Source organism: Arachis ipaensis, chromosome B3 (genome assembly GCF_059453495.1).
Source record: "Arachis ipaensis isolate K30076 ecotype BB chromosome B3, ASM5945349v1, whole genome shotgun sequence".
In the NCBI taxonomy this organism is placed as follows: domain Eukaryota; kingdom Viridiplantae; phylum Streptophyta; class Magnoliopsida; order Fabales; family Fabaceae; genus Arachis; species Arachis ipaensis.
In genome coordinates, this window is record NC_142438.1 from 133,505,545 (window position 1) to 133,528,909 (window position 23,365).

Sequence of the window (23,365 nt, forward strand, 5' to 3'; positions counted from 1 at the left end):
AAAGGGTGATTCATTTGTCGTGGAGTGTGGCGTTGTTCGATATGCCCATAGGACTTGCGAAAGTTCTTCGGCCCAAGCTCCCTTTGCATCTTGTAGTCTCCATTTTAACCCTGCCAATATGACTTTGTTGGCAGCTTCGGCCTGTCCATTGGCTTGAGGGTGTTCGACGGAGGTGAACTGGTGCTTTATATTCAAGTCGGCTACTAGTCTCCTGAAGCCTGCGTCTGTGAATTGAGTGCCATTGTCTGTGGTTATGGAGTATGGAACCCCGAACCTCGTGACAATGTTCCTGTATAGGAATTTTCGACTTCTTTGAGCGGTGGCGCTGGCTAGGGGCTCTGCCTCAATCCATTTTGTAAAATAGTCTACTCCGACTATGAGAAATTTTACTTGTCCGGATCCCTGGGGAAGGGTCCGAGAAGATCAAGTCCCCATTTTGCAAATGGCCAGGGCGAGGTTACACTGATGAGTTCTCCTGGCGGGGCGATGTGAAAGTTGGCATGTTTTTGACATGGTGGACATGTCTTTTCAAATTCTGTAGCTTCCTTCTGTAGGGTTGGCCAATAAAATCCCGTTCGAAGTACTTTTTTGGCAAGAGCTCGTGCTCCGAGATGATTGCCGCACATACCGCCGTGTACTTCTTCTAACACTTCCTTTGTGCTGTTGGTCGGCACGCATTTAAGTAGTGGTATTGAGATCCCTCTTTTGTACAGGATGTTGTTTATAATAGTGTAGTACTGTGCCTCCCTTTTTAATCTTTTCGCCTCTTTTTCCTCCGTGGGGAGCGTCTCTGCTTTGAGGTAGTTAATTATGGGGGTCATCCATCCTTGGTCCTGACTTGTGATGGCTAGGATTTTTTCTGCTTCCGATATTGACGGGTTCTGTAGCATTTCCTGGATGAGGCTTCTATTGTTGCCCCCTGGTTTGGTGCTGGCTAGTTTTGAGAGTGCGTCAGCTCGGGCATTTTGCTCGCGGGGTATGTGGTAGATTTTATATTCCCCGAGTTGTCCGAGCTGTTCCTTGGTTTTATCCAAATACTTTTTCATGGTGGGATCTTTAGCTTGATAGCTCCCTGTTATTTGCGAGGTGACTACTTGTGAATCACTGTAAATGTTGAGTTTTTTAGCTCCAACCTCTGTAGTCAGCTTCAAACCGGCTAATAACGCTTCGTATTCCGCCTGGTTGTTTGAGGCCGGGAACCCGAACTTGAGGGAGAGCTCAACTTGGGCTCCTTGGTTGCTTTCTATTATCACGCTTGCGCCGCTTCCAGTCTTATTTGAAGAACCGTCCACGTAGAGATTCTATTCTGTGGGGGTCTCCGAGGCATCTGTGAATTCTGCGATAAAATTGGCTAGGTATTGTGATTTAATGGCCGTCTGAGCTTCATATTGGAGGTCAAATTCTGATAACTCGACTGCCCATTGTAAAATTCTGCCTGCTAAATCTGTTTTATGCAATATTCCTTTTATGGGCTGGTTGGTTCGAACCTTAATAGTGTGAGCCTGGAAGTACGGGCGAAGTCGTCGAGATGTTAGAACGAGAGTATAGGTAAACTTTTCTATTTTCTGGTAGTTTAGATCGGATCCTTGTAGTGCTTTCCTAATGAAGTAGACAGGTTGTTGCCCACTTTCATCTTCTCTGACTAGTGCTGAGGCTATTGCCTGGCTTCCTACTGCGAGATATAGTACGAGTGGTTCTCCTTCTCGTGGTCGAGATAAGATAGGCGGTCGTCCTAAGAACTCCTTGAAGTCTTGGAAGGCTTGTTCGCATTCTGTCGTCCATTCGAACTGTTTTCCCTTCCTTAAAGTAGCTTAGAAGGGGAGAGATCTTATCGCTGCCCCTGTTATAAATCTGGATAGGGCGGCCAATCTCCCGTTGAGTTGCTGCACTTCTTTGACACAGGCCGGGCTCTTCATGTTGAGTATGGCTTGGCATTTATCCGGGTTTGCTTCAATTCTTCTTTGTGTGAGCATGAAACCTAGGAATTTGCCTGCTTTTACCGCAAAGGTGCACTTTGCCAGATTAAGTCGCATATCGTGCTTCCTTATGGTGTCGAACACTTGAGCCAGGTCAGACAATAATGTATCTTCGCTTTGTGTCTTTATCAACATGTCGTCCACATAGACTTCCATGATCTTTCCAATGTGGTCTGAGAAGACTTTATTCATCAGCCTTTGATAAGTAGCTCCTGCGTTCTTGAGACCGAAGGGCATTACGATGTAGCAGTAATTTGCTTTTGGCGTTAAAAACGAGGTCTTTTCTTGATCTGGTGGATACATGGGGATTTGGTTGTATCCCGAGTATGCGTCCATAAACGATAGGTATCTATATCCGGAGGAAGCATCTACCAGAGTGTCGATACTTGGGAGTGGGTAAGGATCTTTTGGGCAGGCTTTGTTGAGATCGGTGTAATCGGTACACATTCGCCACTTCCCATTTGATTTTTTCACCAAGACGACGTTGGCTAGCCATAATGGATACTTGACTTCTCTTATGAATCCTACCTCCAGTAGTGCCTGTACTTGCTCTTCCACCACTTGGGATCGCTCTGGCCCAAGTTTTCTTCGTTTCTGCTGCACCGGCCGAGATCCCGGATAGACCGCCAACTTGTGGCACATTAGCTTGGGGTCTATACCTGGCATATCTGCGGCTTTCCATGCAAAGAGATCGACATTATCGCGTAAGAATTGTATCAGTAATTCTTTTGAGTCTCCTCTTAAGATCGTTCTGATATTAGTTGTTTTGTCCGAGGTATCTCTGATCTGAACCTTTTCTATCTCGCCTTCCGGCTGTGGACGGAGTTCTTCTCGTCGCTGAACTCCGCCAAGTTCAATTGTATGAAACTCTTCTCCTCTGCCTCTGAGGTTTAGACTTTCGTTATAATAGCGGCGTGCCATCTTTTGATCTGCTTTTACCGTGGCTATCCCCTCTATAGTTGGGAATTTCATGCATAGATGTGGAGTTGAGACTATTGCGCCTAGTTGATTGAGTGTTGTCCGACCTATTAGGGCATTGTAGGCTGAACTTACGTCGACCATGATGTAGTCTATCTTGAGGGTCCTGGATTGGTTCCCTTTTCTGAAGGTTGTGTGTAGCGATACGTATCCCAGTGGTTGTACCGGGGTATCTCCTAGTCCGAACAGACTATTCGGGTATGCTCTAAGCTCCTTTTCGTCTAAGCCGAGTTTGTCGAAGGCTGTTTTGAATAAGATGTCGGCAGAACTTCCTTGGTCTACTAATGTGCGGTGTAGATTGGCGTTTGCCAGTATGATAGTGATGACCATGGGGTCGTCGTGTCCCGAGATGATGCCGGATGCATCCTCTTTAGTGAATGTTATCGCAGGGATGTCGGGTGCTTCCTCTTTTCCCTCGACATGATATACTTCTTTGAGATATCTTTTTCGGGATGATTTGGAGATCCCGCCTCCTGCGAATCCCCCGTGTATCATGTGGACGTGTCTTTCTGGTGTCCGAGGTGATCGCTCAGCTCGTCCGTCATCTTCGTCCCTTCGTCTCTTTCTTTGGTCATCATCTCGGGTAGCCAGAAAGTGATCTAATCTTCCTTCTCTCACCAATTTTTCTATGATATTCTTTAAGTCGAAGCACCTGTTGGTGGAGTGCCCTCGAACTCGGTGGTATTCACAATATTCCTTCCGGTTTTCTCCTCCTCTTTTGCCTTTGAGTGGCCGTGCTGGGGGAATTTTCTCCGTATGGCAGACCTCTTTGTATACATCGACCAGGGATACTCTGAGAGGAGTGTAATTATGGTATTTTTTTATTTTCTCCCCTTGTCGATCTTCTTTCCTTTTGGATTCCTTGTCTTTGTCTCGGTAGGAGGCCCTGGATTTTGAGGTTTCTCCCAGCCGAGCATTCTTTTCCATGTTGATGTATTTTTCTGCTCGCTCCTGTACTTCGTCTAAGGAGGTGGGGTACTTCTTTGATATAGATTGGCTAAAAGGTCCTTCTCGTAGGCCATTGATGAGTCCCATGATGGCGGCCTCTGTTGGTAAACTTTGTATGTCCATGCATGTTTTGTTGAATCTTTCCATGTAGTTGCGGAGATTCTCCCGATCTCTTTGCTTGATCCCTAGTAAACTGGGTGTGTGCTTGGCCTTATCCTTCTGGATGGAGAATCTGGCCAGGAACTTTTTGGCCAGGTCGTCAAAGTTTGAGATAGACTTTGGAGGTAAGTTGTCGAACCATCTGATCCCTGTCTTCGTGAGGGTTGTTGGAAAAGCTTTGCAGCAAATGGCATCTGAGGCGTCGGTAAGGTACATTCTGCTTCTGAAATTGCTGAGATGATGGTTGGGATCTGTGGTGCCGTCGTACAAAATCATATCCGGGAGTTTGAAGTCTTTTGGAATTTTGGTTTTCATGATTTCCCTGGTGAATGGATCTTGTTCTTTGCGTGAATTTTCCTCAGGAGTAGTCCGAGGAGTTTTCAATTTGAGATCGGCTTCTAATTGCTGTAGTTTTTCTTCCAATTCTCGACGTCGCCGTACCTCTCTTTGTAGATCCTTTCCAATTTCTCGTTGTTGTTGGGTTTCTTTCTCAAGTTGTTTCAAGCGATCTTGAAGCGCCTCTATTGCTCCCGGATTTGATGAATTTTTATCTCTGTTGGATTCCGAGGTGTCTTTCAGTTGGTGTCTGCATTTTTGTGCGGCGTTCTGTTTTCTAGATCTGAATCGTGGTCGTTGTCATGGCCGTCCGCCATGGTGGTGGGATGACTTCTAGGTTCCCCGGCAACGGCGCCAATGTTCTGAGGGTTACCTGAAACTGGAGGTCAATCTCGGACGAGATCTTCTTTACTGGTCGGAGATAACGTGTCCGGCTGGCTGATGGCAGCCGAAGCTGTTGTATCCGACTTGTTGGATTTACAGCACTGCTGATCCTTGGTCACCGAAGGGTGGTGGGTACCTGCAAGAGACTCCGATGCTTAAGTTAGCACGGGTATTAAGCAGGTTTTATGTAGAATCAGAGTATGAATTATACCTGGGTGCTCCAGTATATTTATAGTAGTGTGGGCTGACCTTTCTGATAAGATAGGTTAGTTATCTTATCTTATCTTATCCTGTTTTGGATGAAGTCAGCTTATCTTCAAGGGAACCGCCTTTATCTCTATAGGCTGGGATTGCCTTTGGATTTGGGTCGTGTTCCTCTATTTGGGCCCTTTATTGGGCTTTCCTGTCGATTTGGCCGAGCTCTTTAGAAGAGATCGGGTAGTCTGACCTGAAGAGGTCGGTCGCTTTGTCGCCAATCATCCCGGGTCGGGTAGCTCGACCCAGGGTATGAACAATTATCTAAGTGGACATCCGTGTGTTTTTTTTTTTTTTGAACTTATTATATGGTTTTTGTCTTTTATACAATATGTCTTTCCCACTCAAAAAGTTTATATTATTGGTCCTGCAATGAATGGCCGAAACCGATTTTCCTTTTCTTCTTTTACCTTACTACTTGTTAAGTTATTTTTTCTGAATGCCAAAAACTTTCCCCCATTGCTTTCCAACCTTTTACCATCTTGAACAATATCTGGTGCTAACTGTTCAACTTAAGAATATATTCACGCTGTTTTTCCTTCATGTAGAACATAATTGGTAACCATCCTCTGTGCAGGTCCTCTATTTTCAGCAGTTGCAATACGGTCAGCTCGACAATTGTCATGAGCCTGAGCCATGGCTAGCTGCGTGGACCTCGGAGAGGCTAGAAAAGAAGGCCCAATACATTATACCCGAGGTACTCATTTCTATCTGGTAATCAGTTACTTTATGCCAGTATGTAAGTGGATGTTGCTTCCGAGAGGACTCAAGATGTTTCTTATGTTTGCTATTTGGTTGTTTCTAAATATGTTTTCCAATTTCAGATGTGCTGGGTAGTTGTGGTTGACCCCGTGTGTTTAAGATGTGAATGGTTTTTTTTTCTGTTTCTGTCAATGACTCTCTTCATTTCTTAAATAAGGACCGCCTCTTGACTAGACAGCAGAAAGGTGAAGACATAAAAGGTCGGTCACTACAATCTGAAAGGAAAAAATCGGGGAAAAAAAGCACCACAAAGGCGTGGACGAAAGGATTCGACGCCGCCAAGGGTAAGCACGTTTTAACGGCTTAGCATTTTAACAAGTTTACTTCGCTGTTGTTAATTTGATTCATGCTATTACTAAAAACAGGGGAGCTCCATCGGTGGAGAGAGCGAGCAGGTAGCAACGAAAAGACGACCAAGTGGACGCACAACAAATCCACTTCCAACTAGAAGAAGTTCACGGCACGGAAGGATAAAAAACTAGCCCGAGGGTGAGTATACGTTTATGGTTGTGTATGGTTTAAATCCTGAACTAGCTTAAATAAGTTTAGAAGGTTCATTTCAATGTAATTGGATGTTTCTTTACCTAACATATTCAATATGCGTAAAACAGCCCAACAGGGGAGCTACAAAAAAAAAATGAGTGGGCTAAAAGGGACCGATCACGTATGTCCATCCCAAAACAATCAAAAGAAAAATATCTCCCAATGAGCATAGATGATGATGAGGAGAATGAGCCTCTTGCTAAGAGGATGTGTCGACTGTTTAACCAGGGAGTTGCGACTGTTTAACCAATGTGTCGACTGTTTAACCAAGTAACCGAGCCTACCAACGGCAACCTCAATCGGGATAACGCTCCCCATGAAACACCTATCTCTAGAGTTCCCGATGCAGGAACACTCTCCGTAGCACTAGTGCAACATGAAGAATATGAGTTCGACGGGCAAGTTTCCTAAGCAAAACTATTTCATTTTGTGGTCTATTTTGCTTGTTAGTGAATTAGGAACTTTATCCATATAAAACTAACTTTTCTCTAACATTGGTTGAGTTTCTTACAGTAATCCCAATTTCCTGTCAATGCGAGACCCCGAGAGTGAAAGAATATGGCAATACTTTGAGTAACTGTAGAATACGAAGCCACTGCAGATCGTGATGCCAACCACTCCGTCTTGCATGACTTCTAGTCCACCGAACCAGAAGATTTCACCGGGCATGACTCGGATGGAAAATAAGTCTACCCAATATACTCCTATAAAGGTGCATCCATTGCTAAAGGGGCGAAAGCTGGACGAGGATGATGAGCGATTGCGACGATGGGTTGCCAATGGTTTGATGGAGAAAAGGCAGGTCGTGGCGTCGTATGAAGGAAGGCAACATCTAGTATTGGTCCGAGAGGACATCTGCACACTGCTACGGCACTGGGTCAACAGCAACGTAAGTAGAACATACTAACACTTTAATAGAATGAATATGGTTCTTAATATATATCATGGCTCATAAAGATGACCCTAACTCAATTAAAAATTTATCGTGCAGATTATTTAGTGGATGTGTTCAACCTTTAATGACTCAAAATCATTGCAGTTTAGGGATGACTTCTATTGTATTCCTCCAGGAATTTTGGTATGCATGAATTTGTGGATTCTCATCGTTTATGATTTGAGGTCTGAAACTAAATAGTACTTTTTTTAACAGGAAACTGTGTTGCAAAAAAGGAACCTAGATTCCTTCAGGGAGGTTCCTACCGTTAGTTATGTGGGGATGGGTCCTCACTTCGGTGATGATTCTAGATATTTTGACAAGATAGCAGCTTTCATGCGAAAATGGGTAAGTCAATGCACTAGTTGAACAAAAACTGTATGGTTCTTGCTGTTTGATGCCATTGCACGAACTAATGCTTGCATGTTGATGTTTTGGTTTATGTGCTTATGACACCGTATTTTTTGGTTGGATGTTGCTTATGATAGGCACTAGGATATTTCTGTTCATTGCCACTTGGTTGGTTCTGTATATATTTTTGAGATGTGATTGGATTTCGTTTCATTAGATGTTCGGAAACACGTTACATGTGTTAAGAATTTCGCGACTATCTGTATTTGGTGACTAACTTGATCATGTAACTGTTTTGATATCTCTGTTTCCATCGCAGTGGTTTGTCCCAGTCTGTATCGATCGTCATTGGTGGATGTATGCCTTTGAGATTGCTCAAAAAAGGCTGTGGGTGCTGGATAGTATGTATTCAGGAGAGCATAATGATGATAGATCAAAAATACATGCTTATGGGGGAAAGTATATGTCCACCAATTAGTGCACGGACATCCTCAGTAGTTGTAAATGTGTTATTGCTAAAGTGTAGCTGCTTTTTAGGGGAGAATCATTGAAGACATAGCTAAAGTGTCAATGCCCGCATATGAGCCCACGGAGAACGGCCTACCTCGTTTCTATCCCAGCGTCCTAAAACAACATAACAGGTCAGTTAAAATGACACCTATCAATAATCTTACTAGCACTTCACTTGATAATGATACTTAGTATCATGGTTGAAAATAATATTTCTGTTTGTACATGTAGCTATGATTGTAGTGTATACGTGATCAAGTTCATGCAGTTTTGAAGTTTAGAGAAATCCTTGCAGCTTTGGGACAATGTGAAGTTAAATACTCTGTCACAATTAAGTTGTACCTCTTTCTGATATATTTCTTTCTCAATTTCAAAATTATCCACCCACACGGAATTGCCATGCAGGACGTTTTACAGGAGTTTCGGAAGGAAATTATACTAGGCATAGTGATGGGTCCCCATAATTCACAAATTGGAAAGGCACTGCATGCATTAGACAGCGATCCTGTGCGGCGCAACCAGTCAAGAAAAAAGACTAAGGTTGTAAGATCACCCTTCACAACACCGAGCACGAAGAGCATGCTGCAGCGTGCATGGTTACCCACTAGAAAGCCAAGAAAAGGGGGAAGACAACGAAAAAAGACAGATGCCTAGGTTTATGATTTCATATTGATGATGTTGTTAAGTTGCTGGTGACTTTATCCAAAAACTTTAAGTGGATGATGCTTCTAATAGGCATTAGGATGTTTCTTTTCTTTGTAAACTGGATGCTTCTGGATCTGTTTTCCAAGTTATCACGTGTTAGGCATTTGAACATGTGTGTACTTCATTGAGAAGTGAATGGCTCGTGTTTTGTTAGATACTCCTCACCAGGTTTCATGTGTTAAGTAATTCAGGATTGTCAAGCAATTTGTTCTCAAATTGTGAATGTTTGTAGTTCAATAAGCAATGCATTTCCTTTTTATACTATTTAGTCAACTCTGATCGGTGTATATACCCCATTTATTTATGACTATATGTAAGTGGCACTTCTTTCCATTTACTAGCGTGGTGTTAACTAAATGGAGGCGTTATTTATGTTTTTATCATTGTTTTCTATTGCTGAAATTATGAAGTTGCTGGAACTTTAAGCATTGCACGACCTTTTGTTGTAATCAGTCTACATGGCCGATTCATTTTCGTTCAGGCACTGCTGACTTTAACCAAGATTTTAAGTGGATAGTGCTTCTGATATGCATTGGGATGTTTCTTTTCATTGTGAATTGGATGGTTTGGTATATGGTTTCTTTTTTCATGTGTTAAGCATTCACGAATGTGTGCACTTCATTGAGATGTGAATGCCTTTTGTGCTTTTTTTTATACTCTTCAACACTTTTCAAGGCGGATGTAATCCATTTGTTTTTTGCGAACAAATAAGTGACACTTCATTTCCTTAAAACCATAAAAGTCTCAAAACCTATAATAATCAATAATTGGGTAAAAGATAACAACAGTCATGCTTTTGTTTCTTTCAATGAATACTTCATAACAGTATCAATTCAAGTGACAAAACAGAAAAGGGCAGAATTTATTCAGTTGTGTCTAAAGAACCAAGAAACCTAATTAATTATGACAAACCACCCACACCAAAAAATGTACAACCACAACCAAAGGATAACTATATATGCCTAAAAGAGTTCAATAGGTGCATGGATCCGCCACCATCCGATGAATTCCAAGTAGTAGAATGCTCAAATCTTTTATTTATAGAACCATCATGATCATTATCTGTCTGAAGGTCAACAATATCCTACAAGATGCACAATACAAAGAAGAGAACAGCACATATGAATCAAGAACATCATTCCATAAAATAAAATTTAAAATATACCTCACTTCTAGCACATACCGGATGCGATTTCCTCTTCCTTTTTTGCATTGACTTCTTAATTGACTTGTCAAACTCTGCACCAAGTCTCTTACTCTTCGGCCATCCTTTGGTTTTAACTCTTGAGGGCATTAACACCACCTGTACTCTGTGTGGGCATGGTATTCTGAGTCGCAGCAAGAGTAGCGAAACGCATGCTGGCACGGTAACCAGTCAGCTTGGACTTTGCGTCCCAAAGGGCAGCTCGCAAGATGGCTGCTTCTTCATCACAAGCAACAAACTCCTAAACAACGTTATAAAACTCTGAACACAGACGCCTGAACAGGTTATGGCTTTCATCGGTCCGAGCCACGTCATGGCTACTCTTAATGTAAGTGTGCTTGCGGATGACATTCTTACTCCATCAAGGAAGAACATAGCAGCTCGGTACTGTGTCAACTCTGTAGTATGACCACACCGCAAGGGTGTGGCAACACAATATACCAGCGGATTCAAACTTGTTACACTCGCACCGACCCTTTTGACTCAAAAGGTCAAACTCTACTGTGAAAGTATGGTAGACAGGCTTCACCCAAAATACCTTCTGCTCGTCCACTTTAATAGAAATTGTATCTCCCTTTTGTTCAGTTGATCGAACCACGCAATTGATTTTTTTCTTACCTCCAGCTGAAGGACCCTGAACATATTACTGGTGTATTCCTGCTGAAACTGTCTCTCAATGCCTGTGCTCCCTATACATGGGATGACTCCTTTCGAGTCCGTAGCATCATCTTCCAGCTCCTTCTGCTCCTTGTTTCCAAGCACATTGTCATATTCATGGACGAACTGAACCAACCCACTCTTGCAATGCAGAAATCCCCTATAAAATGCGTGCATACTTTCACTGCGTTGTGTAATCCTCATGCTGGCCCAAAATTCACTCTTGAAGAATATTGGAACCCACTTCCGCCGATTCGCATAAATGTCTGCCCATAAAAAAAGCATAAGAGTGTCGCTTATACACAACATGATAACAGCTTCCAAAGCACTGATAAAACAAATAAAAAAATATCCAGACAAACTATGAGTAAAAACATCTATTTGTGTATTAAAAAGAACATCCACTGACTAGTAAGGTAGAAAACTCAGCTACATTTCTTAGAAAAAACACAAGAATGGAATCAAGCTAGCAGAAATAATATGAAGTGAATAAATAGGCAACATGAAACCAACAGATGGGATTTAATTTAACGATCACGGACCTGCTAACCATCTGTTCTGGCCTAAGTCAAATTCTTTGATGAAATCAGCCCAATCAGCTTCAAACGAGTCAGGCGAAGGAGAATTCCACACAGTGTAATTCATCATTGCATTCAATTCTCCGTACCTAGCGTAGCTACCGAGCTTGAATTGTGATTTCTTCATTATGTGCCAGATGCACCATCGGTGGACAGTATCAGGTAGGACCTTCCTAATAGCACTAGTCATCGCCTTGCACTGGTCAGTGATGATCCCCTTGGCGCAGTCCCGACGCATTTCACCCACTGCGTGAACACCCACTCAAAACTAGGGATCTTCTCGCTCCTAAGTAAAGTACAGCCAAGAAGAGTAGACTTCTCATGGTGGTTTACACCGACAAAAGATGCAAACGGTAGACCATGCCTAAGAAAACACCAAAAACAAATGTGAGGCAGAAAAACAAATTTAACAAATAATTGCTCTTGCAATTCACCAATAAGTATACAGACCTGTTTCTTCTATAATTGGTGTCGAACGACATCACATCTCCGTAATATTCATACGAAACCCTGCACCTTGCATCTACTTAGAGTGCGCTCCTAAATTTATTAGCATCGTCAACATCTATGGCATAAAAGAAGTTGTGATTGATCTCCTTCATTCGAACGAAATAATTCATCATCCCCTTGAAGTTCGCATTGTCATCAAAGCATCGGAGATTACTTGTGATGTAATTTCTGACATCCTTTTTTGAAAACTCAGGTTTGAAAACCCACCAACCTCATTTGCCAGTGCTAGATACGTCTTGTTGGGTCTTATGCCAGCCTCGTCGTTATCCGTAATGACGCACTTAGCATGCATGGTCAACTACATATACTCATGATAGTGGATACCTTTCTTAGCCGAACAGGGGTGAGAATGCCTCAATTCTAACCTAGACACAACCCAACATTCATTCTCCCTGTCCAGCATGACATACATCCTTGCTCTGCATCTCGTGGCTGTTATTTTGTTTGTCTGAGTTGCTGCCTTAACCCGAGATTCCCTCTCGAGTGCAGTGAAGTGATTGATTAACGGGTATCTTTGATTCCTTCCGCGTCGTGTTGAAGTTCGTGTTCCTGACTTTAGTTACGAACCCCACTTTTTTTGCATAATTTGCATAAAACTCCTGTGCCAAATGCAACGAATCAAAACTCATTCTTATGACTGGAATTTCCTCTTCACTAATCCCACTATGATCCGGTAACTGTAAAACCAATTAACAGAACCAAATACAAATTAAGGCTAGTATTAACGTAGTAACTATAACGCGGTAACAAATAATAAGTCATAATTCATACCTCGTGTCTCAATTCCAACTCATCCTTGCTCATCACAATGACGTTAGTAACCTTGTCGCCCTTCAATTAAATATACGGGAAAAAACTTTTACAACCTAAAGAACCTTAATATATAATGAATCATTCAAATAAAAAACATCAACAAAATAGTGCAATGGCATATGGGAGTCAGGCATAATTTAATAATATCAATTCTTTGGATTAGAACATGCTGGGTAAGCATTTGATAGCAATCTAGCTTACTTTAATAATTTCTCAACTAAATATAACACCGTACCAGAATTTTTCAAATAGATAAAGTTAAAAAATATCTAATTAACATGAAGAAACAACATTCACATATTACGTTGTGATCAAATTACCTGCAATACAAGAACAGCCCATGCAACATACCTTAGACCCCTCTTGCTCTTGAATAACAACTTCACCCGCACTCAATTCTTCATCGCCTTGGGTTGAATTGGTCAATGTGTTGTTCGATCCACCCACCGGGGTTGAAAACTCCATGGACGATGTTGTGTGGTTCCGGAATTCTTTCACCGCAACAGCCGCTTCTTTGTGACGAAAACACTTGGCGTGATCGTCCTTGCGAGTGTTCCCGTTACCGAGTCGGGAAAAACACTTGAGCCGCGATCAAGAATGTCACCTTCAATGGCGACTTCTGGACTTTCGAAGTGAATGCCTTGAAGGAGAGAGTGGTGGCACGGACTAGTGGCGGCAATCGGGAACAACAAGAACGATTGTCAACCGCAACCCAACATGTGGCGGCACGGACCGATGGATACCGAGAAAAGAGCGCTGCTTGGATGGTTGGATGGAGGAGTTGGGCGTCGCTTGGGATAGAGAGCTTGAATCGGGATGCCGCTGCTTGGAAGAGAGGGTGAAGAATCGGGATTCGTTGAAGCAAACTTCCGTGATCCCCGTAGCTAATTTTTGAACGTATCATTCAAAAACATAATTTGGGGTGAAAAGCAATTAATTCCAAATATTATAAATTAAAAATGAATAAAACTAATTAAGATCATTATAATTAAATGAGTTGTTCAATTCTTGGCTGATTAAAAGTTAGTTCCATATACTTTTCCAAAAGATATTTGAATAATTTCACTCTAATAGGGATTTAGCGGATCTCTATGAAGCAAGTACTTTAGTCCCCGCCTCCATTCTCGTTTATTTGTGAAGATGGATTTTTGTCCCCGTAAAGATTTAGCGAGTCTATATTTTCTTTTCCGTCACGGATAATTCCCATAAATACCCGCAGATTCGGATTTTTTTTTTCCAGTTTCTATTAGTGAGTGGTGACTAGGTAGCATTTGGTTACTGTCCATGTCCCTGACATGGACACGGTAACATACGACATCCGTTTTGTTTGGCGAGACACAAAAACTTGATGGACATGGAAAGACATAGATGGATATAAATACAAAATTTGTGTACCATCTATAAGTTTTAAACAACCAATTTGGGTTGGTCGAGTGGTCAGCTCACTCATCCGCTTAAGCAAGTGTCGGGAGTTCGAATCCCGCCTTATGTATGTAGCAATCCATTAGCCAGCGGCAGACCCTTAAATGGAGCTCATATCTGTGACAGATTAGTCATTGACCTGTCGGGTTGGGGGATACCGTGGGCAATCAAAAATCTATAAGTTGAAACACTAAGACATAGACACAAGACTTATTTTCTTCCCTTTAAATTTCAATGTTAACCCTAAACGCTAGTAATGTTTCTTATTCTCTCTCCTTCCCTCTTCCTTCCTTCATCTTCTTCTGCCTCTATTATTTTCCTTCAGTCACTCCTCCCTCTGCCACCGCTACTCTTAGCTACTCTTCAAGATCTGTCGCCCACAATTGAAATAGTTGCAAAGTTGTCGACGTTCAGCCCTCATGAATAGAAAGTCATTGTGCCGTCGCAGAGCCATCATCGTCCACCCCTCGCGACCCAGCAACTCACAACACCGTTGTCATCCACCCCTTGTGGCCTAGCATTTTGCAACGCCCAGCTCTTGTGACACAAGAACATTCGTGTGCCGTATCTGCTCATTTTTTTTTCCATTTCACAATTGCCATTGCCATTAATTTATAGCCGCTATTGCCTTCTTCTTCCTTTTTATTGAGTAATCCCATCTCTCACATTCTCTCGATTTTTTTTTAATTTTAATTGATTGTTATTGTGATTACTAGCTGCTTTTCTGTCAATTTTTTTTTTTTGAGAGAGACAAATAGTTATTGTTAAGAAATTTATTTTAAGAATTTGTCAATTATAGATGATAATGATAATAATAATAATGATAGTAGTATTGATAATAGTCGTAGATAATAGTGGTGATAGTAGTATTTTTTTATAAAAATAAATTTAATATTTCGATATAAATAAAAATTTAGTATATTATTGTGTATATTATTACTAAACACAATATATATATATATATATATTGTTATATTTTTGTGTCTGTTTATTCTTTGGTGTCTAACACTTCGGAAGAGCCATCTGAATGGCCGCACTTGGCGAAGTACGTGGCCTTTGTTTGAAAAGTGCGAACCATGCATTATGGAATATTGGAATTTGGGCAAGTTGTCAAACAAGGCTTCAATTTAATTTATTGACACAAGTCAAGTAAGAAAATACTATACAATTACAATAACTTAAATAAAGAACAAATTCAATTTTATATTTATTAAACTTTCCAAAAGTTTCCATCATTATTTTCTCGTCCCAATGTTTTTCCCCATCTTCTCCATGTCCTTTCCATGGTAATATTCATATTTAGAATGAACATGACACATATATATAAAATATAAAATATTTTTAAAATAAATTATAATAATATTTTAATATTTTATTAATATTAAAATATAAATTATTTTTTAATTATTTTTAATATTTTTAATTATATAAAAAATTTAAATTTTTTATTTTAATAATTACTAATATATTATTTTAAATTTATTTTAATAATATATATTAAAAATAAGACTCAATACATTAACATATAATAATATTTAAGTATATTAAAATATATCTATAAATTTTTTTTTTATTTTTTATTAAAATACAATTAGAGATAGAAGACATGCGTATTGAATGAAATATCGATAATATATGGTATCTAAGATTTATTTAATATACAGACATAATAACTTAGTAAAGTGTACATATTTCATAGATTACTGTAATTGTGACATGCGACAAAATTTGTTTTTAAATTAAATTGCAAGAATAATTAATCTACACTGGTATTTTCACCTATAATAATATTACGAGAATATAAAACTTTTAAAATTATATCCATTTTGTCTTTACATTATAAATTATGACAGAAAAAATTTATAAAATTAAATTATTTTTACAAAAATGTCATAAAAGACAAAAATCTCCATCAACTTAAAAGACCCGGATCTATATATATATTATTTTATTAATTTTATTTTTTTGTAAAATATAAATACAGAAAGAGATATAGAAAGATAAAGAAGAAAAAAGAGTGAGAGAGAAATTGCTAATTTTAGAGAAAAATATTTTATTTCAATTGTAATAAAAAAATATCTAGTAGTACATTTTAATATGTCAAATTAGTAATATTAAATATAAATTATAAGTTATATATAGAATGAAAAAGAGTGAAAGAAATAAAGAAGAGAAAAATGAAAGAAAGGAATTTATTAATTTAAAAAAAAAATTTATCTCAAGTTTAATGAGAAAATATTATGTGACATATTTTAGTTGTTAAATTAATAATACAATATACCTATATTTTTAATTTTAATTTTAACTTTTATTTAATTTTAATTGTAATTAGATAATATATTATATGTTTTAAATCTATGAAACACGGACACTTCGTTGAATTGGCGTGTCCGTGTGTCGAACACATTTCGACACTCATCAACACTTGTCCAATACACGTGTCTGTCGTGTCAAACCGTGTCTTAATAAAAAGTAAAAAAATTATTCTCCAGACACATTTGGACACACCTAGATACAATTACGTGTCAATGTGTCCAACCTTATTCTTAACAAGTATTCTTAAAATGAGTTTATAAATAATATATATTATTTTTATTAAAATAAAAAATATTTTAAATACTTTTATATAGTTAAAAAAATATTAAAAATAGTTAAAAAATTATTTTATATTTTAATACTAATAAAATATAAAAAAATTGTTGTAATTTTTTAAAAAATACTTTATTTTTTATATATATTGTGTCCCGTGTCTTATAAAATTTTAAAATTTGTGTGTTCGTATATTCCGTATGTGTCGTGTCCTATGTCAATGTATCATAAATTTTAATTGTTAAATTTATAATTAGTTATTGATAATGATATATTAAAATAATAGAGTAGACAGAAAAATAAGAGAGACAGACAAAAGAAAGAGAAAAAAAAAAGAATTCTTTCGTTTTAAAAAAAAAATATTTGATTTTAATTTGAGAAAAAAATATTATTTTAGAAGAAAAGAAAAGGAAGGTTTTTATTTATTATGATATTTTTGTTTCGCTTTATTATTATTATTATTATTATTATTATTATAACTCTTTTACGAAGATGTATTCATCGTTCACAGTGGAGTCACCATTGCTTTATTGGCTCAGCACAGTGAGGAAGAGAATGAGAGAAAGTCACTAACACAAAAAAGCTCTCTCTCTCTCTCTCTCTCTCTCTCTCTCTCAAGTTCCAAACCCTTTATATTTTCCTTGCCTTATCAATCTTTTTTGGTAAGAGATAGAGAGAGAGAACCGAACTCTTTCTTTCTTTCTTTTCAGCTCAAAACTCACACCAGCCATTTTTATTCTTATTTTTATCTCTCTGGAAAAAAAGTGGTCTTCACAGAATCTCAGGTAATAATATTTCCTGTGTTTCAGCCTTATGCATAATCACACCTTTTCAATCGATCTCCTATGTTTTGTTGCGCTTTTATTATGGTTCATCCAATTTAGGTTTTGGATTTTTCGATTTCTTACTTAATATTGACTTGGGTCGGTTTTACTTTCTACCTAGTGGATGATCCTTCAAGCTATGATTATGAGTTTATTCAAAATTGGAGTTCATTTTGGTGCTTTGCTCATCCTTTTGCTTTGTTTGTAGTGAACTTTTTATTTTCAGTTTTGGGTACCGATTTGTGATGATGCGGATTCTGAGTAATTTGATTGCTTCGATCTACATATTTAGATTTCATTTTTACATCGGTAAAGGGGTTTGAGGTCTTACTATGTGTTTAGTTGATCAGTGAAAAATGGAGGCGAATTTTTATGTTGGATTCTTAGTTTTAAAATTTATGGAGTTTTTGGGATTGTAGAGTGGATTGGAATATGCTTCTGATCATGATAACCCTACCTACACGTTGCAGAATCTTTTGGACTTTTTCTGTATGTGTTTTATTTGTGACGAACTGAAGCTCATTTTGTTAGGAAGAGCTTGAGGCAGAGCAATGAAGAAGGTTTCCAAGACCAGCTGCAAGTCTGTATCACACAGGCTCTTTAAGGACAAGGCAAAGAACCGTGTTGATGACCTGCAGTTGATGTTCTTAGATCTGCAGTTCGCAAGGAAGGAGAGCCGTACAGTCGATGCGGCTGTCCTTGAGGAGCAAGTTCATCAGATGCTTCGTGAGTGGAAGGCTGAGCTCAACGAGCCCTCGCCTGCTTCTTCTTTGCAGCAAGTAAGCTAATATAGTGGACTTCATTTGATATATCAATCATGGGTGCTTTCCTTTCTAACCAATATTTGCCAATTGTGATTGGCATGTATAAAATTGAATGACAATGTTAGTGGTAAAGCTGTGATTGTGAATTGTGATATTTAAATATAGGGTGGCAGTCTTGGGTCATTCTCCACAGATATCTGTCGATTGTTGCAGCTTTGTGAGGAGGAAGATGATGCATCTAGTCCATTAGCTGCCCCTAAGCCTGAACCTAATGATCAGACGCAGCAGATTGGGGGTAAGGTTGTATTCCAAGAGGTGAGAATCTTTTTCCCTAATTGGGGTTAATCATATGATATAATCGGCCATAATAACTATCTGGTCTTTGTGGCATGCACTGTTTAATTGTTAACTTTTTTAAGTTTATCTGTTTTTATTCAGTGCATTAGTGTAACTTCTTGTATTATAAATCAGGGGTGACTCTGGCAATACAGGTGTCTAACATCATGTCAACATTGTCATGCAATATGTTTTCTTATCACATGCAATTCTTTTGGGTTATCCTTAGTAAATTTTACTTGATGAACCTGGCCCTTGAAATATGGTTAGGAGAAAATTGGAATTGTTGATTCTGACTATTTTGGACCAACTAAGTAATGAGTAAGTTCTTGAAAGTGATCAAACCAAAGATTTGTGCTTCATTTTGTTTTAAGGAGGGGCTTTTAATTTGTTCCTTGTTTTTTGGAGTTGTGCCTTTTTTCAATTTTATAGATACCCCCCCCCCCCCCCAAAAAAAAAAAAAAGTGGAATTCTACGTGTATTTTCATCCATTATATCAAATATTGTATCCCATCTGTAATTGTAATACGTATCATTGGTTTAAATGTAAAGCAGGGTCAGCAGCAACATGATTTCCCATTGGTTGATGAGCGCAAACACTCCATCTCAGGAGTTCAAAATGTGGCAGCTAACAACCTGGAAGGACCTGCTTTAGAATATCACCAGTTTGATTTGCATCAGGACTTTGATCACAGTTTCTATACTGGTTTTAATGGCATAGGTTATTGTGAGGAGGATGCTATTCCTCAAATATCTAGCTACCTGCCAAGTATCTGCCCTCCGCCTTCTGCTTTCTTGGGCCCAAAATGTGCACTTTGGGACTGTCCAAGGCCTGCACAAGGGTTGGACTGGTGTCAAGACTACTGCAGTAGCTTTCATGCTGCTCTAGCCTTGAATGAAGGGCCACCAGGTATGTCCCCAGTTCTACGACCAGGGGGCATCGGTTTGAAAGATAATTTACTTTTTGCCGCTCTTAGTGCAAGGGCACAAGGAAAAGATGTTGGCATCCCAGAATGCGAGGGAGCAGCAACTGCGAAGTCTCCATGGAACGCACCAGGTAATATCATCTTTTTTTCTTTGGCTATCATTTTGGAAATGTACCAGGCACAGAGGTTGACAAAGTTGTCCTTTGTGATTACTTCACTTCTTGTTTGATGCAGAGCTCTTTGATCTTTCTGTTCTCGAGGGTGAGACTATCAGGGAGTGGCTCTTCTTCGACAAACCTCGAAGGGCGTTTGAGAGTGGAAACAGAAAGCAGAGGTCATTGCCAGATTATAGCGGACGTGGTTGGCATGAATCTCGAAAGCAAGTGATGAATGAATTTGGAGGTCTGAAGAGATCCTATTATATGGACCCGCAACCACTGAACCATTTTGAATGGCACCTCTATGAATATGAGATTAGCAAGTGTGATGCATGTGCTTTATATCGGTTGGAACTAAAGCTTGTTGATGGGAAGAAGAACTCTAAGGCAAAGGTTACCAATGATTCAGTTGCTGATTTGCAGAAGCAGATGGGACGGCTTTCTGCTGAGTTCATGTCTGATAACAAAAGGCCTGCAAAAGGCAGAGCTAAACTTAATGCCAAGGTTGGCTTAGGTGGTGTCTATTCCTCTTCAGGCAGAGTGGCTCCACTAAATGGAACATATGATTATGGTTTAGCTGCACCATATGACTATCTTGTTGATAACATGGGCGACTACTATGGAACATGATCTTCTTAAAGGGATGCGTTTGATGATGCATTCAGCTTGGTTATACGTTATTCTGTGCTGGGTTTTCTTTGTCCTCTTTTATCTTGGTCCTTTTATACTTTGATTCTTAGTAACAAGAATACAAGGTCATTTTTTTGCCTTGTTGAAGATATTGTGAATAGCTCATTCTCACTGGAATGCGGCTGCAGAGGCTGCTGGTTGCTGAATTCTAACTTCGGGAGATGATCACTTGCAGCAAAAAATTGCTGTATATCATTTATGATTAGCAACTTGGTGAATGTTAGCATTATATTGTCACCATCAGAATTGACCTATTTAGGTACAAAATTGATGTATTCAGCGCTGACTCTATTTTCCAAACCATGCTAATATAAGTCATTTACATTATTTTATGTTATCAGTTACAGGACAAACTTTTCGAGTTACATGATGTTGGATGTGTAATAACTAAAAACATGTTTCGGTTCCTTTTTTGAGTAATTTTTCAAACTCAAAAAGGAATTGCAATTTTAAAGTCACCATTGATAGATCTACCTTGTGTTTCTGTTGCACAAAATGGGTAATGCTAGTTCAAATTTGAGCAATTTATTAGCAAAAATTAAGGATTTGCCATCGATGTATAATTCAAATAAAGGGAGATTTGGTTGGTTTTAGAGGGGTACCTGGTTATCATTAAATGTTCTCTCATTATAGTTAAATTAGTTATGTTGAATGGAACAGAAGATCGAATGGTTAAGAATGAACATTCGAGACGATAATATTTATTGTGTAACGGAATTTATTATCAAAATGATGGTGGAATTTCGTGTTAGGTAATTTAGACATGTGATGTGAACCGCAAGAGATTGTAGATCATTTGGTTATGATGATAGGTTAGTAGTCATGGGCAAAAAGAAACCTAAGAAGATTTTGTATGAGATGATCAGAAGATAATTAAGTATAAGTGTGCTTATTTTGGACATGAACATTATAGGACACAATAATATCGTTTAATTTATATAGCCAATCTCATTCAAAAGACAAGGATAACACTGAAAACCTCGTTGTAATGATACACTTTCAGAACTACGTTTTATTAAACAAACGTAACACGTAAGACCTCGTCTTTCCTTAATGGGAAACATAATTAGCTATTTGCGCATTGACACGAGACAAACACCCATTGCAATAGCAATTATTCTCATTGTTTTAGCGTACGTGTAGTTTTACAAACTCTATTAAAGAGTAACATAGGAACAAAACATGTAGTTGCACCAGTAGGAGCCGACACAAATACAGAAATTTCCATCCACTACTGCTCGAAATGGATTCTTATAATCACACTACTAAGCACCATCATCTTCCGGGTTGTTCACCCGTTCACATTCATCAATCCATTCACTGTATCTGCATTGTTCAAATGAAGCTTCTTGAGTCAATCAAGTGGTTGTGTTTGTAAGACAAAGCGAAGAAAGAAGGGGAAAGGAAGAGGTTTTCTATAGAAATATTTGACTTACATGTCTATTGGTTCAGATAAAGCTGCAAAAGACAACAAACATTCCAGGATCATCAGCAGAATTAAAAAACAAACTTGAATATGAGTTCAGATGATCGGTTAAATTGGGGGGCTAAAACTTTAATGTTTTCAGAAACAAACCTGTGACAGTAGTGCTAAAGCTCTCTTGGCAAATCCTGCAAGAAGCTTCCCCTATCAAGTTCTTCATATCACTGTTCAAAAGAATCCCAACAATTAATCCTCTAAGGAAATACAAAGCATGGAATCCTCTACAAACGCTAAACGAAATTGCTTACATTCGGCATTCGACACTGGTGCCGTGATTGCAGAAAGGGCAGCTGAAAACAGTGTCAAGCTTATCCATTCGCTTCTTTGGAGGTGGCTTTGCTGATGATTTCCTCTTTCCCATTGCTCAAATCCTGATTTTTACATAAATGTTTGAGCACACAAAATCAAAGCTAGAAACTTCAATCAATCTCTCAAAAACTTGAATTTTTTTACAACATTATTCAAACTATCTAACCACCAAAATTCAAGATATTTTTTATTTCCCCTCCAAAAAAACACATTATTAAACCAAAAAGATTGAAATTGAAACTTGTTAATTCAATGAACCCTAGAATGCACATAATGAATCAATGATCCGAATCTACAAGTACAAGCAATGGAAAGGCGAATAGAGAAGCAAGAACTAAAGATGAATCCAAATCCCAGCCTTTTCCCCATTCGTTTTGGCGAATTATGTGGATCAAAACAGCGGCAATGTAAACAAGATGAAAGGGAAAACGTAAGCGATAAGGGAATAGAAAGCATACAGAAGTGGAAGATGAAACAAGCGCAGGCGATGAGAGAGAGAGGATGTGATTTGAGAAATTGAATGAATGAATGAATGGAAGGAAGGAGAAGGGAGAAGAGGAATGGGTAGAGAGTGGAGACAGCAAAAGATTGTGTTTTATATTGGGTTGTCAATCCGACGCGTAATGCGCTCATTGTATCATTCATATCATCCATCATCAGATCCATGATTCGCTTCACCTGGTCATGGTCCAGGTCAATTCATCATTTTTTTTTAAATAATCTTTTTAAATTACGTACTTATTTGGGTATCACTCAATTCATAGAAAAAAATTTCTAATAAAAATATATATATTTTTTAGTATATTTAATAAGTTTTTAGTAATAAAAATAAAAATAAAAAAAATAAAAAAATGTTAATTTAAAGCTTGTTTGGACCTTATTTTTAAAACAGATATGTTTTTAATAATTTTTTTAAAATTTTTTTTTACAAAAATAAAAATAATTTTATTTTTTAATATCTCATATAAAAGATTTTTTTATTTTTATTAATTATGTTTGGATAAAATAAGATAAAAATATTTTTTTGTTTATTTATTATGTGATATGTGAAAAATATTTTTTTTAAGAAAAAAGATTTTTTAAAAAAAATGTAAATTGTAATTTTTTAAAAAAGATTTTTTTAGTGATTTTATTTTTACTATTAAAAATTTGTCAAATATATTAAAAATAAAAAAATATTAAAAAAATCTTTTTTATCAGTTTAATGAGGCTCAAATAAGCAATTATCAGATAAAGAACTCTCCTCATCTATGATGCAGAC

At 38.2% G+C, this 23,365-nt stretch overlaps 2 protein-coding genes across 4 annotated transcripts; one reads left to right on the forward strand and one right to left on the reverse strand.

Moving 5' to 3' along the window:
* Nucleotides 1-17,044: 17,044 nt before the first annotated feature.
* VOZ1 (vascular plant one zinc finger protein) lies at nt 17,045-20,644 on the forward strand. 3 transcript variants are annotated; one of them, XM_016334544.3, is made up of 5 exons: nt 17,045-17,399; nt 17,970-18,217; nt 18,368-18,517; nt 19,094-19,595; nt 19,699-20,644. In XM_016334544.3, the coding sequence occupies exons 2-5, from the start codon at nt 17,990-17,992 to the stop codon at nt 20,250-20,252; spliced, it is 1,434 nt and encodes a 477-aa protein (XP_016190030.1). In that variant the 5' UTR covers nt 17,045-17,399; nt 17,970-17,989; the 3' UTR covers nt 20,253-20,644. The 3 variants fall into 3 exon arrangements, with proteins under 3 accessions (XP_016190030.1, XP_020975157.1, XP_088366033.1); XM_021119498.2 differs by having other exon boundaries at nt 17,110-17,399; nt 19,091-19,595; XM_088509907.1 differs by having other exon boundaries at nt 17,110-17,399; nt 17,974-18,217.
* A 575-nt stretch (nt 20,645-21,219) lies between these two features.
* Nucleotides 21,220-22,711, reverse strand: LOC107631186 (transcription elongation factor 1 homolog). The gene is made up of 5 exons (XM_016334543.3): nt 22,563-22,711; nt 22,044-22,166; nt 21,889-21,959; nt 21,749-21,770; nt 21,220-21,638 (listed from the first exon to the last, which is right to left on the reverse strand). Exons 2-5 carry the CDS (start codon nt 22,154-22,156, stop codon nt 21,578-21,580), a joined length of 267 nt encoding a protein of 88 aa, XP_016190029.1. The 5' UTR covers nt 22,157-22,166; nt 22,563-22,711; the 3' UTR covers nt 21,220-21,577.
* Nucleotides 22,712-23,365: the final 654 nt, after the last annotated feature.

Bases quoted from the DNA above. Each gene is read 5' to 3' on its own strand.
- VOZ1 (XM_021119498.2), top strand. From the start codon at position 17,990: ATGAAGAAGGTTTCCAAGACCAGCTGCAAGTCTGTATCACACAGGCTC. The intron at 18,518-19,090 runs GTGAGAATCTTT...TTAAATGTAAAG, and splicing joins GTAAGGTTGTATTCCAAGAG to CAGGGTCAGCAGCAACATGA. The intron at 19,596-19,698 runs GTAATATCATCT...TGTTTGATGCAG, and splicing joins GTCTCCATGGAACGCACCAG to AGCTCTTTGATCTTTCTGTT.
- LOC107631186 (XM_016334543.3), bottom strand. From the start codon at position 22,156: ATGGGAAAGAGGAAATCATCAGCAAAGCCACCTCCAAAGAAGCGAATG. The intron at 21,771-21,888 runs GTTTGTTTCTGA...TGTCTTTTGCAG, and splicing joins CTTTAGCACTACTGTCACAG to CTTTATCTGAACCAATAGAC. The intron at 21,639-21,748 runs GTAAGTCAAATA...TGAACAATGCAG, and splicing joins TTATCTGAACCAATAGACAT to ATACAGTGAATGGATTGATG.